The 25,965-nt window shown below is 34.7% G+C and overlaps 1 protein-coding gene across 1 annotated transcript in view; it reads right to left on the bottom strand.

The window, feature by feature from the left end:
- Positions 1-9,889: 9,889 nt before the first annotated feature.
- The window catches only part of LOC114054214 (trimethylguanosine synthase-like), a 59,019-nt gene continuing 42,943 nt past the window's right edge, over positions 9,890-25,965 (bottom strand). Inside the window, exon 13 of the mRNA XM_027877385.1 lies at positions 9,890-10,790. Coding sequence (XP_027733186.1) covers positions 10,635-10,790 — 156 coding nt within the window. The 3' untranslated portion in view covers positions 9,890-10,634. The remainder of the gene's footprint in view (positions 10,791-25,965) is intronic.

Here is a 25,965-nt window from a genome sequence, read left to right as displayed (position 1 = left end):
TTTGATAATTGAAAATTTGGTTTTCTTTTTTTTTAAATCAAGTTAGCTAATGGCTTATCTATTTTACTGTTTTCCCCCAAACCTAGTTTCCAATTTTATTTGTTAATTCAGGTTTTGTTTTGTTTTTGCTTTCAATCTTTTTCTCTCCTTTGACTTTCAGGATTTCTATTTTGGTATTCAATTGGGGGGTGTTAGTTAGTTGGTTTTCTAGGTTTTTTTTAAGTTGTACTTTCTCTCTTTTATTGATGAAAGTGTTCAGAGACACAAATTTTCCCTAAGTATGTCTTTGGATGCATCGCTTAAAATTTTGGTATGTTGTCTCATACTTGTCATTTTTTTCTATAATTTGTTTTTGATCCACCAATTTTTTAGGATCAAGTTATTTCATTTTGAATTAATTTTTAATCTTTGCTTCAAAAGTCCTTTATTGAACATAATTTTTATTGCATAATGATTAGTATATCATACAGTTGTTAACAGTCTTCAATCCTTTTGTGAGAAACATTTGTTCATATTTTTGACAATTCATCTATTTAGGGAGAGACCAATAATTCTTTTCTTGCATATTTTATTAAATAGTATTATATTTTTCCAATTACATGTAAAGACAAATTTTAACATTTATTTAAAAAAATTCTGAGTTCCAAATATTCTCCTTCCCTTCCCTCCCTAAAAAAGGTAAGATTTTTAAATACGTTATGTAATCATGTAACATACATTTCCATGTTAGTCATGTTGTAAAAGAAGAAACAGACTAAAAGGAAAAAAAACATGAAAAAGATAAAGAGAAAATAGTAAGCTTCAATCTGTATTCAGACTCCATCAGTTCTTTCTCTAGGTATGGATAGCATTTCCATCATGAACCCTTTGGAATTGTCTTGAATTACTGTATTGCTGAGAGGAGCTAAGTTATTCATAGCTGATCATTACACAGCATTGCTGATACTGTGTACAATGTTCTCCTGGCTCTGCTTACTTCACTTTGTGTCAGCTCATGTAAGTCTTTCCAGATTCTTCTGAAATCATCCTGCTCGTTGTTTCTTATAGCACAATAGTGCTCCATTTCATTAATATACCACAACTTGTTCAGCCGTTCACCAGTTGATGGGCATACCTTTAATTTCCAATTCTTTGCCACTACAAAAAGAGCTGCTGTAAATATTTTTGTACATGTAGGTCCTTTTCCCTTTTTTATGATCTTTTTGGGATACAGACCTAATAGTGGTATTGCCAGATCAAAGGGTATTCAAAGTTTGATTGCCCTTTGGGCATAGTCTCAAATTGCTTTCCAGAATGATTGGATCAGTTCACGACTCCACCAAAAGTGCATTAGTTTCCCAATTTTCCCATATCCTCTCCAACATTTATAATTTTCCTTTTCCATATTAGCCAATCTGATAGATGTGAGATAGTACCTCAGAGATGTTTTAATTTGTATTTCTCTAATCAATAGTGATTTAGAGCATTTTTTCATATAACGATACATAACTTTGATTTCTTCATCTGAAAACTGTCTGTTCGTATCCTTTGACTTTTTAGTAATTGGGAAATGACTTATATTCTTATAAATTTGACTCAGTTCTCTATATATTTGAGAAATGAGGCCCTTATCAGAGACAGTAGCTGTAAAATTGTTTCCCAGCTATCTGTTTTCCTTTTAATCTTGGTTGCATTGGTTTTGTTTGTGCAAAACCTTTTTAATTTAATATAACCAAAATGATCCATTTTACAACTTGTAATGCGTTCTGTCTCTTGTTTGGTCAAAAATTCTTCCCTTCTCCATAGATCTGACAGATAAGCTAATCCTCACTCTCTTAACTTGCCTGTGGCATCATCCTTCCTGTCTAAATCATCTTCCCATTTTGACCTTATATTGGTAGATGGAGTAAGATGTAGGTATATATCTGCCATATTGTTTCTCAGTTCTCCCAGCAGTTTCTGTCAAATAATGAGTTCCTATTCCAGAAGCTGGGGTCTTTGATTTTATCAAACACTAGGTTACTATGGTCACTGACTGCTGTGTCTTGTGTACCTAATCTATTCCACTGATCTCTTTCTTAGACAGTAACCAGTAGTTTTGATGATTGCTGCTTTATAATATAGTTTGAGATTTGGTATGGCTAGACCACCTTCCTTTGCATTTTTTCCCATTAATTCTCTTGATATTCTTGACCTTTTGTTCTTCCAGATGAAATTTTATTATTTTTTTAGTTCGAAAAAATATTTTTTTGATAGTTTGGTTGGTATTGCACTGAATAAGTAAATTAGTTTAGATAGAATTGTCATTTTTATTATATTGACTTGGTCTACCCACAAATAATTGATATTTTTCCAATTTTTTAGATCTGACTTTAATTGTATGAAAAGTGTTTTATGATAGTGTTCATATAGTTCCTGGGTTTGTCTTAGCAGGTAGACTCCCAAATATTTTATATTGTCTACAGTCATTTTAAATGGAATTTCTCTTTCTATCTCTTGCTGCTGGACTTTGTTGGTAATACATAGAAATGCTGACTATTTATGTGGGTTCATTTTATATCCTGTAATTTTGCTAAAGTTGTTAATTATTTCAACTAGGTTTTTAGTTTGTCCTCTAGGATTCTGTAAGTATACCATTGTATCATCTGCAAAGAATGATAGTTTTATTTCCTTATTGCCTATTAGAGTTCCTTCAATTTCTTTTTCTTCTCTTATTGCTATAGCTAACATTTCCAGTACAATTTTGAACAATAGTGGTGATAATGAGCATTCTTACTTCACCCCCGACCTTAATGGAAAGGCTTCTAGCTTATTCCCATTACAGATAATACTTGCTGATGGTTTAAGATAAATACTAGTCATTTTAAGGAAAACTCCATTTATTCCTATGCTCTCTAGGAATGGATGGCGTATTTTGTCAAAAGCCTTTCCTATATCTATTGAGATAATTATATGATTCTGTTGGTTTTGTTATTGATATAGTCAATTATATTAATAGTTTTCCTGATATTGAACCAGCCCTGCATTCCTGGCATAAATCCCACCTGATCATAATGTGTGATCTTTCTGATATATTGCTGTAATCTTCTTGCTAATATTTTAAGGGTTTTTTTGCATCAATATTTATTAGGGAAATTGTGTCTATAGGTTTCTTTCTATGTTTTCTCTTATTTTGGTTTAGGTATTGGCACCACATTTGTGTCATAAAAGGAATTTGATAGAACTCCTTGGCCTATTTTTCCAAATAGTTTATATACCATTGGAATTAATTGCTTTTAAATATTTGGAAGAATTCACATATGAATCCATCTTGACCTGGGAATTTTTTTTAGGGAGTTCATTGATGACTTCTTCAATTTCTTTTTCTAAGATGGTGTTATTTAAGTATTCTATTTCTTTTTCTGTTAATCCAGTCAATTTATACTTTTGTAAGTATTCATTCCTTTCACTTAGATTATCAGATTTATTGGCATATAATTGGACAAAACAGCTCCTAACAATTGCTTTAGTTTCCTTTTCATTAGTGATGAATTCACCCTTTTCATTTTTGATACTGGTAATTTGGTTTTCTTTTTCTTTTTAAATAAAATTAATCACCAATTTATCTATTTTATTGTTTTGCCCCCTCAAATTAGTAGCTCTTGGTTTTATTAGTTCAATTATTTTCTTACTTTCAATTTTATTAACCTCTCCTTTGATTTTCAGATTTTCCAATTTGGTATTTAAGTGGGTATTTACAATTTTTTCTTTTTCTAGTTTTTTTTTTTAGTTGCATCCTTAATTCATTGATTTGCTTTTTCTCTATTTTATTAATGTAATAGTTTAGAGATGTAAAATTTCCCCTGGGTACTACTTTTGCTGCATCCCATAAATTTTGGTATTATTGTCTCATTGTTAATTCTCTTTAATGAAATTATTGTTTTTAAGATTCTTTTTATTTGCTCATTCTTTGGGATTAGATTATTTAGTTTCCAATTAATTTTTAATCTATCTTTCCAAGGCCCTTTATTGAATGTAGTTTTTATTGCATTATGTTCTGAAAAGGATGCATTTAATATTTCTGCCTTTATGCATCTGGTTTTGGGGTTTTTATACCCTAATATGATGGTCAATTTTTGTGTAGGTGCCATGTACTGCTGGAAAAAAAAGATACATTCTTTTCTATCCCCATTCAATTTTCTCCAGAAGTCTGTCATATGTAACTTTTCTAAAATTCTATTCACCTTAACTTCTCTCTCATTTATTTTTCAGTTAGATTTATCTAGTTCTGAGAGGAGAAAGTTGAGGTTCCCCACTAATATAATTTTACTGTTTCCTCCTGTAACTCATTTAACTTCTTCTTTAAAAAAAATTGGATGCTATATCATTTGGGGCACATATCTAGTACTGATATTAATTCATTGTCTATGGTACCTTTTAGCAAGATATAATTTCCTGTCTTATCTTTTAATTAGATCTATTTTTGCTTTTGCTTTGTTTGAGATTGTAACTGCCACTCCTGCTCTATTTTACTTCAGCTGAAGCATAATAGATTTGTTCTAGTCCCTTATTTTTTACTCTGTGTGTGTCTCTCTGCTTCAAATGTTTCTTGTAAACTAAATATTGTAGGATTCTGGTTTTTAATCCACTCTGCTATCCACTTCTGTTTAATGGGTAAGTTCATCCCATTCACATTCATGATTATGATTACCCTGTATTTCCCCTATCCTATTTTTCCCATTTATTATTCTTTCTCTCTGTCTCTCTCTTTCTTTCTTTCCCTCCCCTTTCTCGCCAGTGTTTTCCTTCTGACCACCACCTCCCCAATCTGTACTCCCTTCTATCAGTTCTCTTCCTTCTCTTATGACTTTCCTCTCCTACTTCTTATGCTAGAGTAAGATAAATTTCTATACCCAACTGAGTGTGTATGATATTCCCTCTTGAGCCAATTCTAATGAGAGTAAGGTTCAAACAATGTGCCACCCCCTCCATTCCCTCCACTGTAATAGGTCTTTCATGTCTTATCATGTGAGATAACTTACCCCATTTTACCTCTCTCTTCTATCTTCTCCCAATGTAATCCTCTTTCTCACCCCTTAACTTCTCACTCCCCCCTTTTTTAAAAATATCATTCCATCAAAGTCAACTTATACTAGCACTTAACATATATTTCTGCTTACATATATTTCTTCTAACTGCCCTCACAGTGATGAAGTTCTTAAGATTTACAAAAGTATCATCTTCCCATGTAGGGTTGCAAAGTTTAACTTTATTGAATCCCTTATGTTTTCTCTTTCCTGTTTATCTTTTTATGCTTCTCATGTATTTGAAAATCAAATTTTCTGTTCAACTTTGATCTTTTCATCAGAAATGACTGAAAGTTCTCTATTTCACTGAATGTTTATTTTTTCCCCTCTCCAACTCCCAAAAAGTTTTGATGGGGAGGCAATTCTTGGTAATCCTAGCTCCTTTGCCTTCTGAAATATCATATTCCAAGCCTACATTCCTTTAATGTAGAAGCTGCCAAATCCTGTGTAATCCTGATTGTGGGTTTATGATATGTGAATTGTTTCTTTCTGGCTGTGTGCAGTATTTTCTCCTTGGGAAAAAGATCTGGGGATTCTGGAATTTCATTATAATATTTTTGAAAGTTTTCATTTTGGGATCTCTTTCCAGAGGTGATCAGTGGATTCTTTCAAGTTTTGGCTTACCCTCTGGTTATAGGATATCAGGGCAGTTTTCCTTGATAATTTTGTGAAATATTATGTCTAGGCTCTTTTTTTTTTTATTATGGCTTTTGAATAGTCCAATAATTCTTAAATTATCTCTCCTGGATCTATTTTCAAGGTCAGTTATTTTTCCAATAAGATAGTTCACTGCCCCCCCCCATTCTTTTCATTCTTTTGCTTTTGTTTTATTGTTTCTTGATGTCTCATGGAGTCACTAGTTTCTACTTGCTCAATTTTTATTTTTAAGGAATTATTTTCTTCAGTGAGCTTCTGTACACATTTTCCATTTGGCCTATTCTGCTCTTTAAGGAGTTTTCTTCAGTGGATTTTTGTCCTTCTTTTAAAAAAAATTTTTTTTTGTGCTTCCTTTACCATGCTGTTGATTCTTTTTCATGATTCTCTTGCATCACTTTCACTTCTTTTCCCCATTTTTCTTCTACCTTTCTTAGTTGATTTTTAAAATCCTTTTAGATTCTTCCAGTGGTTCCTTTTTGGGCTTGAGACAAATTCACGTTTTTCTTTGAGATTTCTTATGTAGGCATTTGGACATTGTCCTCTTCTGAGCTTTCTGTCTTCCCTGTCACCATAGTAATTTTCTATGGTCAGGGTCTTTTTCTGTTGTGGTTGTTGTTCTCATTTTCCAGCCTATTTCATGACTTTCAAAGTTGGGTCTGCTCCTGGGGTGAAGGGGCATTATCTGTTGCACTGGGAGCATGAGGCCTGGCTGCTGGCCTGTTGCACTGGGGGTAGGGGGCTTTGCAGCTGGTTTCCTGGGGCATGGCCTTCTGCTGGTTTAACCAAACACTGCCTGTACTGGACTGTGCTCCCCTTTTACCTGAGTGAGACAGACCTCTCCTGCCAACTTTCTAGGTTATATTAGACTAGAAAATTGTTTCACCTGTCCTTTTGTGGGTTTCGCTGTTCCAGAATTCAAGGTGTTAATTTACAGTTGTTCAGAGGTGAATTTGGGAAAGTTTAGGTGAATTCCTGCCTTATTCCACCATTTTTACTATGCCTTCAAGAAGGAAGATCATGTCAGAGTTTATTAATGATACTGGCCTATAGTTTTCTTTTTGTGTCATATCTTTCCCAGGTTTAGGTATTAGGGTCTTATTTGTCACATAAAAGGATTCTGGTGTAGTTCTCAATTTTTGAGAATAACTTGTGAAGTACGGATACTAACTTCTTTAAAAGTTTGATAGCATTCTCCTGTGAGTCTATCAACATTAAAAGGTTCCTCTCTCCCCACTCCAACTCCCCTTTGCTAGTTCCTTTATATCTAGATCTATTTTCTTTTCTGAGATTGGGTTATTTAAGACCTCTATCTGGTTTTCTAATCATGTTTAAGGGTTTTATTTTTTTTGAAGGTATTACCCTATTTTTTTTTTTGTGTTGCTACCATGTAACTATGCACAACATGTTCTGATTACCTTTTTATTTCTATTTTTTTCTCCCTGAGATTTCACTTTGCTCATTTGCTATTTCATTGATGTGATTTTCTGTTTTCTTCTTTTTAGTCAGGTTAGGCAAGGGTTTGTAAATTTTATTAGTCTTTTTAAAGAACTACGTTTTGGGTTTTATCATTTCTGGTTTTTTGTTGTTGTTGTTGTTTCCAACTTACCTATTCATCTTTCTGATTTAATTTCCTCTTTCGAATTTATTTTAGACTTATTTTGATTTTCTAATTTTTAAAAATGCATATTTAATGCATTAATCCTCTTTTTCTATTTTGCTAATGTATGTTAGCTGCATCCTAGACATTTTAGAAGTGTTTCATCATTCTCATTTTCTTTTTATTGTTGTTGTTCAGTAATTTTTCAGTTGTGTCTGACTCTCTGTGACCCAATTTGGGGTTTTCTTGGCAAAGATACTAGAATGGTTGGCCATTTCCTTCCCCAGCTCATTTTGAGGAAACTGAGGCAGAGCTAACTGGTTTGCCCACAGTCACATAGTGTCTGAGTACAAATCTGAACTCAAGAAGATTAATCTTCCTGACTCCTGGCCTGATACTCTCTATCCACTGCACCATCTAGCTGCCCTTCATTTGCTTTTACTAGATATCATTTCTATTATTTGTTTTTTTGATTCATTTGACTCATTATTTAAGATTTCATTGTTAAGTCTCCAATTGGGTCTCTACCTTTTATTTGGTCCTCAACCAATTTCTACTCTTATTGTACTATGGTGTGTAAAGTAGTATGTTTTGACTCATTTCTGCCTTTTTACATTTGTTTATATTTACATATGCCCTAGAACATGGTTAATTTTTGTAAAAGTTCCATTTCTACAAAGAAATATGTATATATTTTTACTGCCCCATTTAGAAAATGCCATGTCTTTTAATTCTAGTTTCTCTAGACTTTTGTTCAGTTCAATATTTTTCTCTTTTGCTTCCTGTTAGACTTATCCAAAATTGAGAGAGATAGTCTCCTATCACTATTGTGTTACTGTCTACGTCTTCTTGAAGATCAGATGTTTTCCTCGTGAATTTGGATGTTATGTCAGATATTTGGAGCATATATGTTTACAACTGATAATTGTTTTGTTGTCTATGGTTCATTTCAGCATAATGTAGTTTATTTGTTCATGTTTTTCATTTTTGAGCTTCATTTCTACTTCGTCTGATAACATGATGGTAATTCCTGCTTTTTTGGATTCACTTGACAATAAAGTGATAATTAATAAACTCAACTAATCTAGAGTGAGGTATATCATGGAAAGCTCTGAAGACTTATTTTTGGTCCTATACTGGTTGACATTTTTAAAATCAATGAATTGTAGCAAAGTAGTATTAGTGAACTACAAACTCAATGAGTCAAGTGTTAGGTCACAGTGGAAAAAAAAAAGATTAATTCAATCTTAGGCTACCCTAGAAGCATAGTGTTCAGAGAGAGGAAGATGATTCTGACACACTATCAGCCTACTCCTGAAGTAGTGCCTCCAGTTCTGGGTATCACATTTTAGGAAGGACATAAACAAACTAGCCCAGGGAAGCCAGGAAGCACCTACCTCACAGGGTTGTTGTGAGGATCACAAATACAAAATCTTATCTGGCTTGTAAACCCTTTGTAACCTTGCCTTCTACCTTTCCAGTCTTCTTACATCTTAATTCCAACTACCCTGCAAACTAGAGACACTGCACTCATTATTCCTTGAACAAGAGATGCTATCTCCTACTATGCATCTTGGCTGGCTAGTTCCCATTCATGTAATTCTCTCCCTCATCTTCAGCAGAAACCCATTCCAGATTGCCCTTAATCTAGTCCTTTCTCTGTGACTATCAACAATTTATTGTCTATATCTTATAGTTGTTTGCATATTGTTTTCTCCATTGGAATGTGAGTTCTTTGGGAGCAGGCACTGTTTTTTGCCTTCCTTCATTTCCCCAATGATTAGCATAGTGCCTGGCACATAGTAGGCACTTAATACATGCTTATTGGCTTGACTATCCTCTTCCAAATTCCCATATTTTTGTCATGGAGACCTTATCATCCACATTCATGGCCTTGATTTCATCCTTGACTCCTTACCTCCCATAGCCAACCTGTCACCAAATTTGGTTGCTCTTACCTTTTACAACTTCTTAATCGTTAAAACTAATTCTCAGAATTAGTCCCCATTCTCAGAACTACCATCTTAGTCTGTGCCCTCATCTCTCACCTGGACTATTGCAACAGCCCTCTAATTAATCATCTTGCTTCTTTCTTCCCACTCCAGTGGCTGTTACCTCCAAAATGAGACAATAAAGACCTCTATTTGGAATTTAAAACTCTTTACAACCTGCCCACTTCCTTTTTAGTCTTATTTCCCTCCATGCACTTTATGACCCAGCTACACTTTCCTACTCATTGTTCCGTGTATATGACATTTTTTCTCCTGACTCTTTGCTTTTTTACTAGCTCCCTCTGCTCAGGTCTGGAATTCTTTTCCTCACCTTCCTGTTAGTTTTCTCAGTTTTGTTCAGAACTCAGTTAAAATCCCACCTTCCATAGGTGGCCTTTCTCTCTGTTCTTGTGTGTGTGTATATATATTTATCTTGTACATACAATCATTTATGTCTTCTCCATTAGAATCAGCTACCTAATTGCAGGGACTAATCACCTTGGGCTTTCTTGGTAGCCCCAGAAATTGTCACACAGCCTGGCACTTAGTAAGTTATTTATAAATGCTTGTTGACTGACCACAACTTATTTACTCTATAATAAATGTTTTTATTTATTCTTTGCTATGGCATTGTACAAACAATTCTTTGCTGGTTATTAACTCTTCTTTGGTTAATAATTTTTTATGAAGACCAAAATTTCTTCCTGTATTTGTTTTACCATGAGAAATTAACAGGGAAGAACAATGCTTTGTTGTTGGTATATTTTACTTTATAATGGGAAGATGCTTGAAAAGTTGACATTGAAATATTAGGATACAGCAATATTATTTCCATCATTTAAAATGTTCTCCCTCACCCCACCAAAAATTTACACTTTATCCAACTGATTTAAAATAATTTTACTTGCTTATGAATGGTCAGTTTGACACAATTTAAATTAATAATAAAACCCATTTTTCTGTTCAATGTAATTAACAGCCTCCCCCAAAAAAACTTAAAAAAAAAACCTGCGGTAACAAAAACAATCAGCTTTTAACACTGAATTTAAAATATTGATTAAAAAAAGGTTGTTGAACAAAAGTAGACAAAAAAGCTTAAACATAAACTGTAGGTATACATCTGTGAAGCACGCAGGCAAGTCGACCTTCTTTTACATTAAGAAGTTCAAATGAATTCTCAGTATTTACTAAGTTATCTTATAACAAAATTAATGACAACAGCCCTAAAAGAGTCAAGCCCTATTTTATGATGCTAGAAAAAGACTCCTGGTTGCCAAATAGAGTTCATGATGGATAACAGAATAAAATGGAAGTCTTCTGACTTGAATGATAATCTAGTTACTACTATATGTTTCCTTCTTTTAAGTCATTTTTAACTGGTATTTCAGATGCTGTTCTTCGGATTAAGTCACCAAAATAAGCAGTAATTGTCTTCAATTTATTGTTAAGAAAATTTTGTTCTATTTCAACTTGTCCTCCAGGTCCAGCTAAAGATGCTACCTAAAAAGGCAAGAAAAGAAACACATACATAATTGGAGTTTCAGAACAAATCTTTTGTTCATAGTATTTGCAAAATAGAAAGGAATTGGCTTTTTATTTATACCCCTACAAACAGCAGTCCAATACTCACTGCTGCTTCTTAATAATCAATGTTTACTAATGGAAAGATTGTGACACAAAATAAACTACTGTTTTGCATGCTGCAATGTAATGGGTAAAGTTTTGGTGAGTCATTTTATTGAAGAACACGATATCTAGAAGTGGTTAGTGTAATTCATGCAAGTAAAGCACTAAAACATGGTGTAGTGCACTGGACTTGGAGTCCGGAAGACCTGTGTTCAAATTCCTTCATGGGATACTAATGTGATCTAGGATATGTCACGTAACTTCCTTATGTCTCAGTTTTTTTAAAATGAGGGGGTTATTCTTGATGGCCCCTAAACCATTTTACCAGTTGTTAATGTTCTCTTCTCAAGTTAGAGAGAGGGATAAGGATTGAACCTATTATTTCATTGGTATAGGGAATTACAAAGTGAGGAACCTACTCCTACCAATGCAAGTCAATCTATTAAGTGCCTACTATGTACCAGGCATGGCAAGATACAAATATAAAGAACAGAACTATGTGTAAGTAATTTACACAGCACCTCCTCTGCAAATGTCAAATAATTGCTTAGAATACTGGGAATTAAACTGACTTTCTCAATGCCACACAGCCAGTATCACAGGAAGGCCTAAATCAAACTCTTCCTTGCTTCCATGGCAGCTCTTGATCCACTACACCACGATTCTCAAATTATCTGATATAACAACAGATATCAATGAAATTATCACAATTAAATTGGTCTCCAACTCTTTCCATTGTGACTGACTTCCTAGCAGCTGCTCTATTAGGTAGACTTCTGGGAGGCTGAGAAATGCTGACCAATTCCTACCAGTGTGGTCCCCACTTTTGATCCCTCTCCAAGCCATAAGTTACTATTTATTAGCCCTTTACTTCCTAGCTTCATTGCGTCCAAGTCACAACCTTTCTGAACCTCTTTCCTCATCTATAAAATATGAATAATACTACCGATCTCTCATATGGTTCCTATATAAGGAATGACTGAGGCAATATATGTAAAGTGCTTTGCAAACTTTAATGTATATGTATATGTAAATATTAGCTTTTCTCACCATGTATTACATATCTTATCATCTACATAATATAATGTAAGATCCTTGAGGGATAGATCCACAGTACCTCCAATATTTATTTCGTTTGGACTGATGATTTTATGATATCAGGAGCTACAGAGATTTCATCTCCTAATATGTAAGGACAACTACATGCCCAAGGCATAAAAGGTGAAATGACCAGCCCTGAGTCATAAAGTCCAGTGTAAGGGATGGGCTTTGAATCCAGGTTGTCCTGACATGCTCTATTCCACAATGCTTTTCACCTTGAACAAAGTACTTAATAAGTATTTATCTACTTGAATTATACTTAGCTCTTGAGTAAGGTACAAAGGCAGAAAACTGAGTAAATGCAACCTTAAAACGTCAGATTGGTGTTTTATGTAAAGCACTTCATAAATCCTTGAGTGCTATATAAATATTAGCTATTATTACTGTTATTCAAAAAATAAAATAATTGAATGAGAGTATATTGAATTGAGTAACCATTAGAGGTGCCAGACCCATAGAAGACTGATAATTTACGGATTTAGCTCTTCTGTGCATGGATACAATGATTTCATTTTTATTTTAATATGCCAAAATAACAATGCTGGGGAGTTAGCCCTATGAGTAGACAGTGCTGTTGTTGCAAAGTTTGTTTGCCTCCAAATATTTCTCTTACTGGCCTGTCCCAGTGTCTTTTGAATACATGTCTGCAGAAGATCCCAGATAAAAACGTTAAATGAGCAGGTCAGCATATCAGGATAGCAGAAAGAATGTTAAAAGCATAGGATAGCATAGTAAGGAGCCCCGAGCAACCAAGAGATGACATGGGGCCAATGAGCAACTTCAGGTGTGGGCAAAAGAAGACACACTGTTGCCAAACATTTCAAAATTTTAGTCTCTGTCTGAGCAAAACTGATTATAAACAACAGTACATACACATTTACTTCAATTGTGATGGCACAGCATCACTAAATAGAAACAAATGAACCAACCAGAAAAATTACGGTTGGTTGCATTTATAAAGAAATTATGGCCTAGTTTGGTTTAGCTGGTAGGTATGACTTTGTAATTTTTTTTTTTGCTTCTACTCCTTGCATTAATTATAACTAAGCACTAACCAACACAAAGATGTTGTTAACATGGACTAAAAATAGATCAAGTTAAACAATTTCAATGGGCCACAAATGCCAAGTACCCACAGTAGCAACTGCTGGGAGATAAAAAAAAGTTCATCATACATTACTAACGAGTATGTACTTAAACCTGTTCAACTTCCTTTACTTTAGGAGGAAAAAGGAAGTTACAGAAATAGGAAAGACATAACACATAACCTATGCTATATTCTCAAATTTTCAAAGGTTGCAATTAGTAAGAGCTGCTAAACAAGAAGGGTAATAACGGAAAACAAGTTTAACAATGGAGATAAACATGAAGTGAACAGCAACAACAGTTATAATGCTGTGAAGAAAAAACAAACCCGAAGACAAAAACATACTACTTTAACCAATAAAGAACTTGACAGCCTTTAACATGAAACCAGAAGTTAAAAACAGTTCAGAAGGCTCAATTTGCAAGTGATAAGGAATGTTACATTTTTTTTTTCTAATTTAGAACTTTTATGTCAGGTTTTTTTCACATGCATACAAGAAGTTGTTTTGTATCATTTGCTACAAATATTTTTTCAAAGGACTACCAAATGACACTGCTTATAACAACTGCTTAGATTTGTTTCAATAATCCAAATTCCAAACTCTCCTCTGGATCAAAGTAAATGCTTAAATATTTCAGTGATCCCTGATCTTATGAGTGTGTATTCTACCTCTACCAATCAATCTATTAACCAATTATTTAGCCCCTGTTATGTCCCAAGCACTGTCCTAGGCACTGAGGATACAAATGTAAAAAAAGGGGGACTTTCTCTACCCTCAAGGAGCTTCTATCTGGGTTGACAGCAATTATTCTGTATAAACATGTGAAGAAGAAACACAGCGGAAATAGGAGCAAAAACACTACCAGAAGGAGGTACATGGGCACTTTGTCTTGAAGTGAGGGATTCCATGAGGCAGAAGTGGGGAGGGAGAGTGCATTCAAGGTACAGGGGGCAGACAGTAAGTCATCAGGCACTTATGAAGTGCCTATGACATTCCAGGCCCTGTGCTAAACATTGAGGACACCAAGAAGGGCAAAAGACAGTCTTTGCTCTTGAAGAGTTCACAATGAAGAAGACAACTTGCAAAAACTACGTACAAGCTATATGTAGGAAATAGAAGTGGGAAGGCACCAGAATTAAGGGGGTGCTGGAAAAGTCTTATAGAAAGTGGGATTTTAGCTGAGATTTAAAGGGAGCCAGGAAGAAGACATAAGGAGGGAGAACATTCCAAAAACAGGAGACAAAGAAAACCCACAAAGTTGGAAGATGGAGTGTCTGGAATGAAAACCAACAAGGAGGCCAGTGTCACTGAAAAGAAGAGTAGGTAGCTAAGTATGTAAGGTACAAGACTGGAAAGATGGAGTAGGGGGTACGTAGGTTCTGAAGGCTTTGAATGGCAAACAAAGGACTTTGTATTTGATCCCAGAGGTGACAGGGAGACACCAGAGATTACTGAGTGTGTGTGTGAGAAAAAGACAGAGAGAAAGAGACAGACAGACAGAGAGACAGCTAGTCAGACCAGTGTGCTTTAGGAAAATCATTTTGTCGGCTCAGTAGAGGATGGACTAGAGTACGGAGAGATTTAAGGCAGGAAGACTTACCAGCAGGGTATTGAAATAATGCCAAGTGTGAGGTGATAAGGGCTGCACTAGAGTGGTGGTGGTGTCAGAGAAGAGAAGCGAGTGTATATGAGAGATGTTGCAAAGGTGAAATCGTAGGTCTTGGCAACAGCTTAGATATGGGGAGTGAGAGATAGTGAGGAACTAAAAAAGACACTTAGGTTGTGAGCTTGGGAGACTGGGAAACGGCAGGGCCCTTGATGTTAACAGGGGAGTTTGGCAGGAGGGGGAATTTCTGGGAAAAAATAATGACTTCATATTGGGACAGATTAAGTTAAAAATGTCTATTGGACAACCAGGGTGAGATGTCTGAAAGACAGTTAGAAATATGAGCCAGGAGGTCAGCAGAGAGGTTAGGGAGAGTAAATAGATCTGAGAATAATCAGCATAGTGTTTATAAAATCACTTATGTAACTAAGTATTACAGAGGAAGAAGAAAAGAGGTACCACAATAAAGCCCTGTGGGATACTAATATTAAGTGGGTGCGATGATGGTGACAAATGCTGGGTTTCACCTAGTGATCAGTTCTTTGGTAACAAGCCTCTCCAAACTTAGCTAGGATGGTCCTTGGATGAAACTTACCAAACCTGTTGCTAAGCCCATACTTTAAGACTTTCCAGTCTGGTTAGGACCTATTAGAACTTATACTCTATTGGCATAGTTTCTGAGAACCCCAAAATCACGTCCATACTACAATAAGGCACCAGACGAGAACCTCTATGGAGATAGGTACTTAAAAATACATACATCTCTCTCTGTCTGGAAGATTATTAATCCAAATAAATTTTATCTAGTTTCTAAGACAAACAGGAAATCACACCATTTTCAAATATCCAAACAACACACTTAGACTTAGGCAGAGAATAATCAAATGTAAGTTGTATCGTTTTTAGCTAAGAACAGAATTGAAAATGTGATACTGAAAGCTGGTGCTCAGGGTTACTTAAATGTATCTGAGGAATTTTGTCTCCAGTCAGAAAATCATTATTATTCTCAAAATCCAACAGAAAGTACCAGAAAAGCTGACATTTAATTACATAAGGTATAAACGATATATTCCAGATTAAGATAGTATTTTAAGAAATGCATAGTTCAAGAACATGAAGGTTGAATTGACCAAACACAATGAAATTAAGTATTAAGTATTACTGGTAAACATCAGTAACTTTTTTCCTGGTGGAAGTGGTTCCTTTTGAATGGGGAAACATGCTTTTATGCTAGACAGTATCGGATACTTCCCACCCCTTAAAAAGGGCGGGATGGAATAATGACCAGCAGTCATGAACACAGTTCCTTGAGGGAACATTATTACTCTTCCCTTCATCTAAATAAATCTGGGAAAAGCAGAATAGCTGAGGAGGAAAGCAGAGGAATATCATCTCACTTAACCCCTCTAGGCATCGAGTTCATTATCTGAAAGTACTATGAAGACTTACAAAGCAACGTACAAATTCAAGGTATCATTCTTTCTTGGCAGTAAAAAACAATTACTAGAAACAAATAGGCAGAGTAAGACTTTTCCCCTCCCCTGTATCCCCTTAATGCTTTGGATTAAGATATGGGATACAGGTAACTAAAGGAAAACAGAAGTGGGGGTTGAGCTTGTTTATATGAAATTGTATACAAAAGTGAAAAACACATAGCTATAAATGAAGAAAGGAAAAGAAATGAGTGCATAAAAATATATCAAGAGAAACCCTTGTTAGAAGGCCATGGTAAAAGGCACTAAATATTATCAGGTTATGAATGAGCAAGAAATATCAAATGATAGGAATTTTAGATTTTAATGCTTAAACATGAAGTTTTGGAAGCCTGATGAAAATGTTTTTAACGTCCATGAATCAATGTCTTCACAGGAAAAAGACTAACTGGAAGCTATGTGTCATAAACATAAAAAAAAAAAAATTAAAATACAAGGCTCCCAAATTCCCTTGCTAAAAAAACACATTTCTACTCAACACCATTAATATGATCAACCCTGGGTCTGAAGAGATATGGGAATGCACTCCCTCCTTTTTTTCAAAGATGAGGAGGCTACGTGTGAAGCACTTCATATGTATACTATTGGACCTATTTGGATGTGTTGGATGGTTTTACTGAATTGTCTTTTTATCACCTTAGTTTTTGCCATAAAGGTATGCTTCATGGGTGAAGGAGTTGGGAGATACATACTGAAAAATGAGACTGATATAAAAGATAACAAAAGAGTAGGAAGAAATTTTTACACAATTGTATGGTCATAGCAGCTCAATTTCAAGCATTATACAAGAAGTTTAGGGCTGAAAGTTTCTACCACTTGCTACCTATATGCAACTCCCTTCCCTATTTCCTCATCTTTAAAATAACAGTGGAGAAAGTGTTAGTCTTGTTGACTTCCAAGGATTCTTAGCTCTAAATCTATGGGATCTTTGAGATGATCTAGTCCAACTCAATAAAGAATTCTGTTTTAAAGCAAACTTTTACTCTTTACCATATTTCAAGCTATCCTTATCTTTCCTCTGCAGGCTTATAACTGACTATGTATTGTTTAGTTCCTTCCCCCTTTTTCCTTTCCTATTTATATTTTAATGATTTTAAAAATGCTTTTTAGTAAGTTGGCGTAAAATCACATTGAACACAAACCAACAAGTATGAGTGCTGTGCAGTAAATTCGTTTTAGCCAACAAATTATTTCCACATCACTTTGGACTGAATTCTAGAACAAAGAACTGGGGAGCTCACTTAACTGAGTTCTGAGGAAAAACTATTATGTAAGAACAGAAAAATGGTTTTTAGATTTTTTTTAAATGTAGGAATAGCAATTTTTTAACAAACTGGAACAAAATAAAACACTGAACTTCAGTTTTCTGATGTGATCTAAGTACAGGACATAAGAGAATGAATGCAAGAATTACATAAAGGAACTTTAAAAGTACTTATAAAAAAAGCAATCTGCAAGTGAAAAGGTGACAAGAGAAATAATTTTTTGTCATATGAACAAAAGTGACAGTTTTTATTTTTTGGTTGGGCAACGGGGGCTAAGCGACTTGCCCAGGGTCACATGGCTAGTAAGTGTTACATGTGTAAGGCCGGATTTGAACTCAGGTCCTCCTGAATCTGGGGCTGGTCCTCTATCCACTGCATCACCTAGCTGCCCCTAAAAGTGACAAGAGAAGCAACAAACCTATCCTAAATGGATGAAAAAAGTACTATGGTGTAAAGGCATTTTACTTACTAGAGACAGAAAAATGGAGTAGAGAAAGAAAACTATTTCACTGCAGGATGATTAAAATCAAAATATGCAGAAACCTGGTTAGAAGCAAATTAGGCTAGAATGAATGTATGAGTATTTTACATTGTCCACAGATTTCATCATTGTTAAAGTAATAAAAAAAAATCTGAAATAATGGTTGTGCTTGGGAATTGTACTGTAAAAAAAACCAAAAAAAACCCCAAAAAACCCAAATACAGAAGCAGAACACGCCTTCCTTTCCAATGTTTCCTTTCAAACATGCAACTTATAATCACACAGAAAAAAAAACAAGCTGGAGACAAGCATTTCTGATACATCGTTCTTTGGGATCTGTGACAGGAAATGCTTCTTTCAAAGTTTTCTGGATAACTTTTTGATATTACCTCAGATGTCACAGACGTTTTCATTTCTTTGTTCAAACATTCCTTCACAGATTAATAAAATGAGGGTATCTCTGAAATTTCGGCTGTGTAAATTGAGCTCATTTTCCTTCCTAGTAAAAAGACAATATCACCAGTATATATGGCCATCTTCACAGTTTCAAAAAAAGGCCAAATATACTTTTCTCTTTATTTTCTATGGGGAAGGATACTGAATGATTTCATTGGTCAAAGAAAGAGCTTTTCTTTCCCACCAATTCCCTGAACTGGATACCAGGAAAAAAATGTCTAAAAGATAACAAAGTAAATTAGACCATGAGGAAGCCCCCGGCTATTCAAAGAGGGATTATATGCAGAAAAGATTTTGGAGCCTCTCTGATCTCTCTAATGTTTTCCTGACGTTCTATTTCAAAGAAAATCCATTTAAGAGCACTTGACTAAGTGTCAGGAAACTGGGTTTCAATTTTGGCACCAAGACTTACTAGTTGCTTACCTTCTGAGCCTCATTTCCTCAGGTAAAACAAGGAGGCTGGTACAGATAAGCTCTAAGGTCCCCATGAGCAATATAACATTCTATTACTTTTAAGCAGGGATTCTTAATTCTTAAACAGGAATTGTTCAACTTTTTTTTTTTATTATGGACCCCTTGGCAATATGGCAAAGTCTATGGGCCCTTCTGGTATATAGGGTAAAATATGTAGGATTGCAGTTATTTAAATTTATTTTTTAAAATGCCACAAGTTCATGGTCCTCAGGTTAAGAACTCTTGCTTTATTCATATCACTGAACTTTCGAATCAAAATATCTGAATTTGAGTACTGGCTTTGTTGCTTATTAGCTCTGTCACCTTGAACAAGAAAATTAACTTCTCAGATTCCAATTTCATGACCTATGAAATAAGAATAATAATACAGTATCTGCTGCATAGGGTTGTTGTGAGGATCAACTTATATAAAATACGTATATAAAATGCTTCATAAATTACACCAACTATTATCTAGGACAATAAAAGTCACCTCCCTCCCTTCCTTTCAGAAACACAAGCTGTTTTTTGACTTAAAAATCCTGAAGTCTTTCTCACTGGGTAGAAATGGGATAGAGGACTCTACATACTGCCCTCCAATCTTCTTGGCATTCCCAAACTGCACCCACCAACTTACACTTTTTAGGTGGACAAATAGCTGTGGCAACAAATGGATGGTTTCTTTTGCATTTTTAAGGCTGTGAAAAATCCTAATGCTACCTGTAATAAAATCTGTCCAGCTCCATTGTTAAGTTCCATAATCATTTGGATGGACAGAGTCTAGTTCTACAAGTTTTTTTTTTAAAATATGCTTAGGAGGCAAAGAGGAAGAAAGGTACAAAGAAATAAGAGATCAGGACAGCATTTTAATGCAGTGACTGAATCCTGAAAAGGGTGGGGCCCACTCTTTTGGGAAGGTGAAGGAAAAACATGAAGAGGATTATTACATAGATCAATTTCTGATGAGGTTCACAACATGAAGATGATTTCTTAATCATTTTCTTAATTTCAGTGAGTGTTCCTTCTCATTGGGGAATGGTTGAACAAACTATGGCACATGAATATAACGGAGTATCATCATTGTACCATAAGAAATGAAAAACAGGAGGAGTTCAGAGAAACTTGGGAAGATTTGCATTAATTGATAACCTCAATTACATTCAAGTAGAACTAGAAGAATAGTTTGCTTGATGACCACAATAATGGAAAGGAAAACAATTCAAAGAATTCAAAACTTGTTACATAGCATCCAATCCTGTTATCACAGGACTATTTCCTGCTTTTTGGCAGAGATGGTAGAATGCAGGAGCATAGTGGAGCAACTTATATTTGTAAACAGTCAGATTTTTGACTTGTTTTGCTAGATTGTATTTATTTAGTATAAGGTAGGCTTCTATTGGGGTAAGGGGAAACTATTGGGAAAAAATGTAAAATAAGAGAGTACTAATAAAATTAAGAAAAAAAAAAGTTTACATCTAGGTTATACCAAATACTCTATAAGAAGTCAATGAGCTGATGAAGCAATTTTTTCAGAGAGAAAATTAAAACATATGACATTACAACAAACATATCAAGAAACATTTCATGTTTAATATTATTTTTAAAAGTTTCTATCACCTAATCAGTTTCCAGAATTAATCCTTCTTATGGATAAGATTCTATAAACCCATATGTTGATCAGAGAAATAATCTGCCCATTCTTTCTTCACTTCTTATAGTTCCAAAAGCTGGTCCTAGGACTGTCTATAGAAATCATCAGTGATTTATAGGACTTAGCATCCAAATGAATGACATTTTGGTCACATCATGAGAGGTAATGCAAAGGCCAACTATATCTCAGTATTGTGCAAACCTTTTTTATTAATGCAACCATTTATAGGGGATTAACACCCACATTTAAAAAACTTTTTGCACCTTTACCATAGTCTGAACTAAGATTAAAAAAAATCAATGGCTAGAACTTTTCATATTTTATGCAGCAGAAAAAAAAATTGCCTCAAATGTAAATGTTTAAAGTATGTTATATACTATGAGTATTACCTAAATAAGAATACTAGCTTGAGTAAACAAATTCTTTTCAATTAAAGAATTTTCACTTAAGATTTTATGTAGTTACTACCTTTTTTCGACCACTTCTCCATGGTGGGCAGAAGACAAGTGACCTTAGGATATTAGAAGGTCAATGCCAGGGAGGCTACCACTAGGAAGAAGTGTACTTATCTGGTAGCTTTCTATTTGAAATAATTCCTAAAATAGCCTCCTATTTGAACTAAACATTTTTGCTAATTAGATGCTAAGATTAGTATTTCTTCACATTAAGCATCTAAGAAGCTTAATTTCTGAGGGGTAGAACAGTCAATACTGGAGCAAACCAATAGATGATTTGGGAGAAGGAACTGAAAGAAGGCTTAAAGCCAATTCCTCTTAGACCCTCAAAGAATTCTGAAAGAGTGGTAGACTTGCAAGGGGCATTAGAATTATAGTAAATTCTCATCATTCATGGTAGTTATGTTTTATTGAGTCACTGTGAACTATGAATCAATGCTTCTTCTAGGGGAAATACAGCATTAGGTTTCTGTGAGCCTTTGGTCACAACATTTACATTAGTAGTTTCCGGAGTGGCCTCATGTACAGATCGGTAAACTTCCTCTTCCTTTTTCTGGATATACCGTATTACTGACTCACTAACATTGAACTCATGGTCCAAAGTATTATAATTCATGTCTGGGTGAAGCTTATTTAATACATGTATTTTCCCTGTAAGACACATTACAGCCTTCTTGTGCTTCGGAATACTAGACAGCAGTACAGTATTATGCTTGGGGGCCATTTTAAAAAGTGAAATCACCAACAAAAACATAAAAAAAAACCCCTCAAACATGGCACTAAACAGACCATGAAAAGAACACATTTACAGTATATGAGAGCTGAAACAAGAAGACAGAGTATCACTATGTTTGACTTCAGCTGGATGTTGGGTACTTTCTGCCCTTCTGAGCATGTCTGCAAATGACCATGAAAGCGGTACAAGAATTCATTTTTAGGATTACAAATAAATCGTAGTGAGGAGATGAATTTGCAAATACAAAATCTGAGAATAATGAGGACTGACTTTATTTAGTCCAGCATCTTCATTTTACAGGTGAAGAAACTGAGCCCCAGAGAAGCCGAGTGAGTTACCCAAGATCAGAGAGAAGAGTTCATTCTACTCTTACTGAAAATGAAGCTGAGCCCAGTTTCATGAAACAAAACCCAAATCTCATGTATCCAGAGACCATCAGGGTTAGAAGGGTTTTAGAAACCACTTTGTTATACTCCCTTATTTTTCAAAGGAGGAAATGGTTCAGTTAGTTTCAGAGCAGGGACTAGAAGCACAAGTTTCCTGTCCAGTGTTCTTTGGCCAGGCTGTTGAAATATGACCAAGGATCACTTAGGAGCACTGACTCCTCAGTTCTACCTGGAAGCACTCTGATGCCAAACTGACTTACCCCAAGAGTCTCTTTCACTGTGTCTAGATTATTTTCCTGAATGTAATATGTACAAAGCACATAACACTCTCAAAATCTGATTAATGTTGATTTGTTTTTCAGCCTTTTTTCTGCAAGGTTACCTCCACATCACAAAACCATTTTGTGGGGATTAATTAGCCTCTCACTCCTCTACTAAGTAAATAACATTTATCTAGTAACTTTATGGGTAATGTGAGAACTTTCACAAATATGAATTTAGTTTTCCAATATAAGTTCATTTGGGAGGGGTGCACGTGTGTGTCTGGGAAAGGACAGACATGGCCAATGCAAAAGTATTTTGCTTGACTCTATGTTTAGAACAGAGGCTGTTTTTTCTTCTTTCTCAAAGGGGAATGGGGAAGGTAGGAGACAGGGTAATTTGAAAAAATTTTAAATTAAAAATAAAAACATATGTAAGAGATTAATGAGGCAAGAGATACTATAACAAAATATCAAATTGCATTGTTAAAATTTAAAATGTCCCAATTTTGTATCAATTTAGCTATTATAATGTTTACCGGGCATAGTTCATTGCAAAGAATAAATTACTTAAGTCCTATTAAGATATGTTCTTATTGAAACTTAAACCTTTGAATTACAACATTTAGAAATGAAACCAAATAATACTGTTGCTTTGCTTTTTTTTTTTAAAAGATGCTTCAGAAAAATTAGTTTAGCCTAAAATTATATCTGAAACATGGGAGATAAGAGAACTTGATGCTTTACATTGCAATCCATGACTTTAAATATGATGACAAATAAACTGTTTTGAATAATTTTTGGCAAAGAAAAGTCTCTACTTACCTTACATCCTAAAATAACTCCTATAGATCCGTTAGGAATTACCATACCAACATCATACAATGAAAAGCTAATGCAAAATTTATCTTTTAGGGGATGGACAAACAGAAATTAGTATGGTCTATGACACCTGAAAATCATGAAGACAGAATTCATTCCTAAATGTAATCTTTTGTTAAGAAAAAAGTTTTACATGGGAGATTGCTATTTATGAAACCAGGGAAATGGACTCAGTAAGTCATCTGAAAGCAGTCTCATACCTCCTTCTTTCCTCCCCCGAAATTATCCAGTGCACTTAGATATTTCCCTATAACAGAGCCCATGTTCCAACATTCATTCTATCTGTACAGCTGACTGAGAAGGAACAGACCATTTTTTCTACCAATACTCCTGGCTGCAGGCTGGTACTAGGCTCATTCAGAGAGAAAGTTCTTTTCCTAGAGCAAAGAGTCTTTTCTAGAATATTTCAGTATGTTTGGTCTTTGGCAAAAAATCCATTAACAGCTCAACTCCATTCTGAAATAGATTTAGGTCGCAGGATATAAAAAGAAATGTTGTAATTATAATACAAATAACATTTGGGCATCATAAGTAAATTATCAGATTCTGGTGGCTTCAAGAAATTTCATTCTATATTTATTCTAATTTTGCATCATAGTACGGCAAAATGTACATCTGCTAATACAAAAAGTAATTATCAACTTCAGTTTCTTAGGCAATACAATATATTGGGAATGCCTAGCCAGTAATGTTTCTGGACTTTAAAAAAAATCATCTTCAGTTTTCGATAGCAGATACCTAGAATTTGGATCTTAAAGATTAAAGACTACATACATAGAAGTACATACGTGCAAAGGACTTCAGATCAAAGGTTTCCTTCAACATTTATTTTTGTTATTTAAAATATAAAACAAAATAGCAGTGAAAGGAACAAAGCTTTGTAGTTTTTTCTAAATCCATCACAGATTTTTTTTATGGTTTTTAACAGAGTCTAATATAAAGGCTGGAATGCAAGCAAGGGTTTAAGTAAAGCCACATGGTCTTAAACATTTTGATAGGAATAGGATATGCATTCCAACAAAGATTTTCTCAGCACTCCAATGTAGAAATCCCACTCAACTAGTACCATAAAATGGGAATTTGTCCCATAGTTTGGGTATCCCCATTTAAATATATACTTAAATTGAAGGCAGTGAGTTTGACCTAAATCTAGTGAAAACTTCTCATTACGAATGTTAAAGAAAAACTAATTTTGTTGCTATTTAGCAATTGTGATCTATAAAATGTTTTTGGTTAAATATTAGTCCCACCATTCACATTAGAGGTGTGTAACGCTGTTTCATATCTGATGTATTTTTCTGATTTCTAAGAGTCAGTGACTTCTTTACTTCCAGCTTCCACCTCCAAGTCTAAGCAATGTCCAAATATATAACAGTGGAAAGCTTAAAGCAGGGGAGAAGGAAAACAGGGAAAGGAAAGTAGGAAAACAAAATATGAATGGGGGAAGGAGTAAATATGGTAAATAGCATAATGCCATTAACAACAGTCTTTGGTGCCACTGTGTTATCAGGGCTAAAGGTGGCCTCCCTTCATCTGGTACACAGGGCATAATACTAGGAGTCAAATAATGTCTACTTGAGCTCGGATACTTCCTGAATACTGCTGGGGAAATCTTATCACTTTTCTATTCCTCAGTTTCTTATTTAGTATATTCAGTATATTTCTTAGGGAAGCTATAGTCTTGAGATAAAATAACAAAAACAAAATAAAATCAACCAAACAAAAACTCATTATTTCCCTGACACATTTCTCTGCTGGAAATATGACTGTTGGTTAGAAATTATGAGTAAGGACAGAGTAATCTTAAATGACAATGTATTCAACTAAAATCATGCACTTATTATGGGCATAGCATATGTTAAGTATTAGGGGAGAGGTAACTGCTCCTGGTTTCAAGATGACAGTTTAATATATCTATATCTTTTTTTTTTTTGCACTTTAAAAATAAAGGCTATAAAGTAGCCCATAGAAGGTTTCAAACATGTGGCCTGCAACAGCCTTGAGTGCAGACTTAACCAGATTAAAATGTAATTAAGACATATTTAACAAACTAAAAACACAACATAGATAATATTACATTTTAAAACTAAGTCAATACGCAACTTGCAGGGATCCTTCTATATGGACTATTGGTGCTGATTTTATTTGAATTTGACACAATTGCCCTTGAGTATTTGGCTTGTTTACTGGCACCACCATTACTCCACTAGGAGAGAATGCCTGAGAACATTGACATAAGAAATCCAGGGACCTTTTCTTCATAGATTTCTTGGTCAGAAAGAAATATCAGAAACTATGCATTCTAGCCCTCAGATATGAGGCAGGGCTACATCGAAACTAAACTAGATATAAGAACAGTTGCTTATATATAGTAGATACTTAGTTTATTTTTAAATCAGGTCAGAATTCTCCTCATAGAAAAAATGGCTAGACATCAACTCATAGTGTAGTTGAAATAGAATTAAAGAGTTCAGAGCTAGAAGGAAACCAAAGCCCAGAAAAATCAATAGTACAAGGTCATACAAATAGTTAACAGACAAAGCATGTCTCCAGACTCTCATCCTAGTAATCTGGCCACTACTCGGGGTTTGAGGAACAAGGGGCACATGAAGTACAAGAATGAGGAGTAGTTCTTCTCCCTGTTCTGCATCTAACACACACTCAAATAGACAAAGTTTATTTTTAGCACCCTATCTCCTCCTGTTCTATATGCCAATGCTAATTTGACACTCGATT

The sequence above is a fragment of the Vombatus ursinus genome, unplaced genomic scaffold, assembly GCF_900497805.2.
Source record: "Vombatus ursinus unplaced genomic scaffold, bare-nosed wombat genome assembly UNPS02014812.1, whole genome shotgun sequence".
Lineage (NCBI taxonomy): Eukaryota > Metazoa > Chordata > Mammalia > Diprotodontia > Vombatidae > Vombatus > Vombatus ursinus.
Note: the sequence above shows the minus strand (reverse complement) of the source record. Positions and strands in the feature narration are given on the sequence as shown.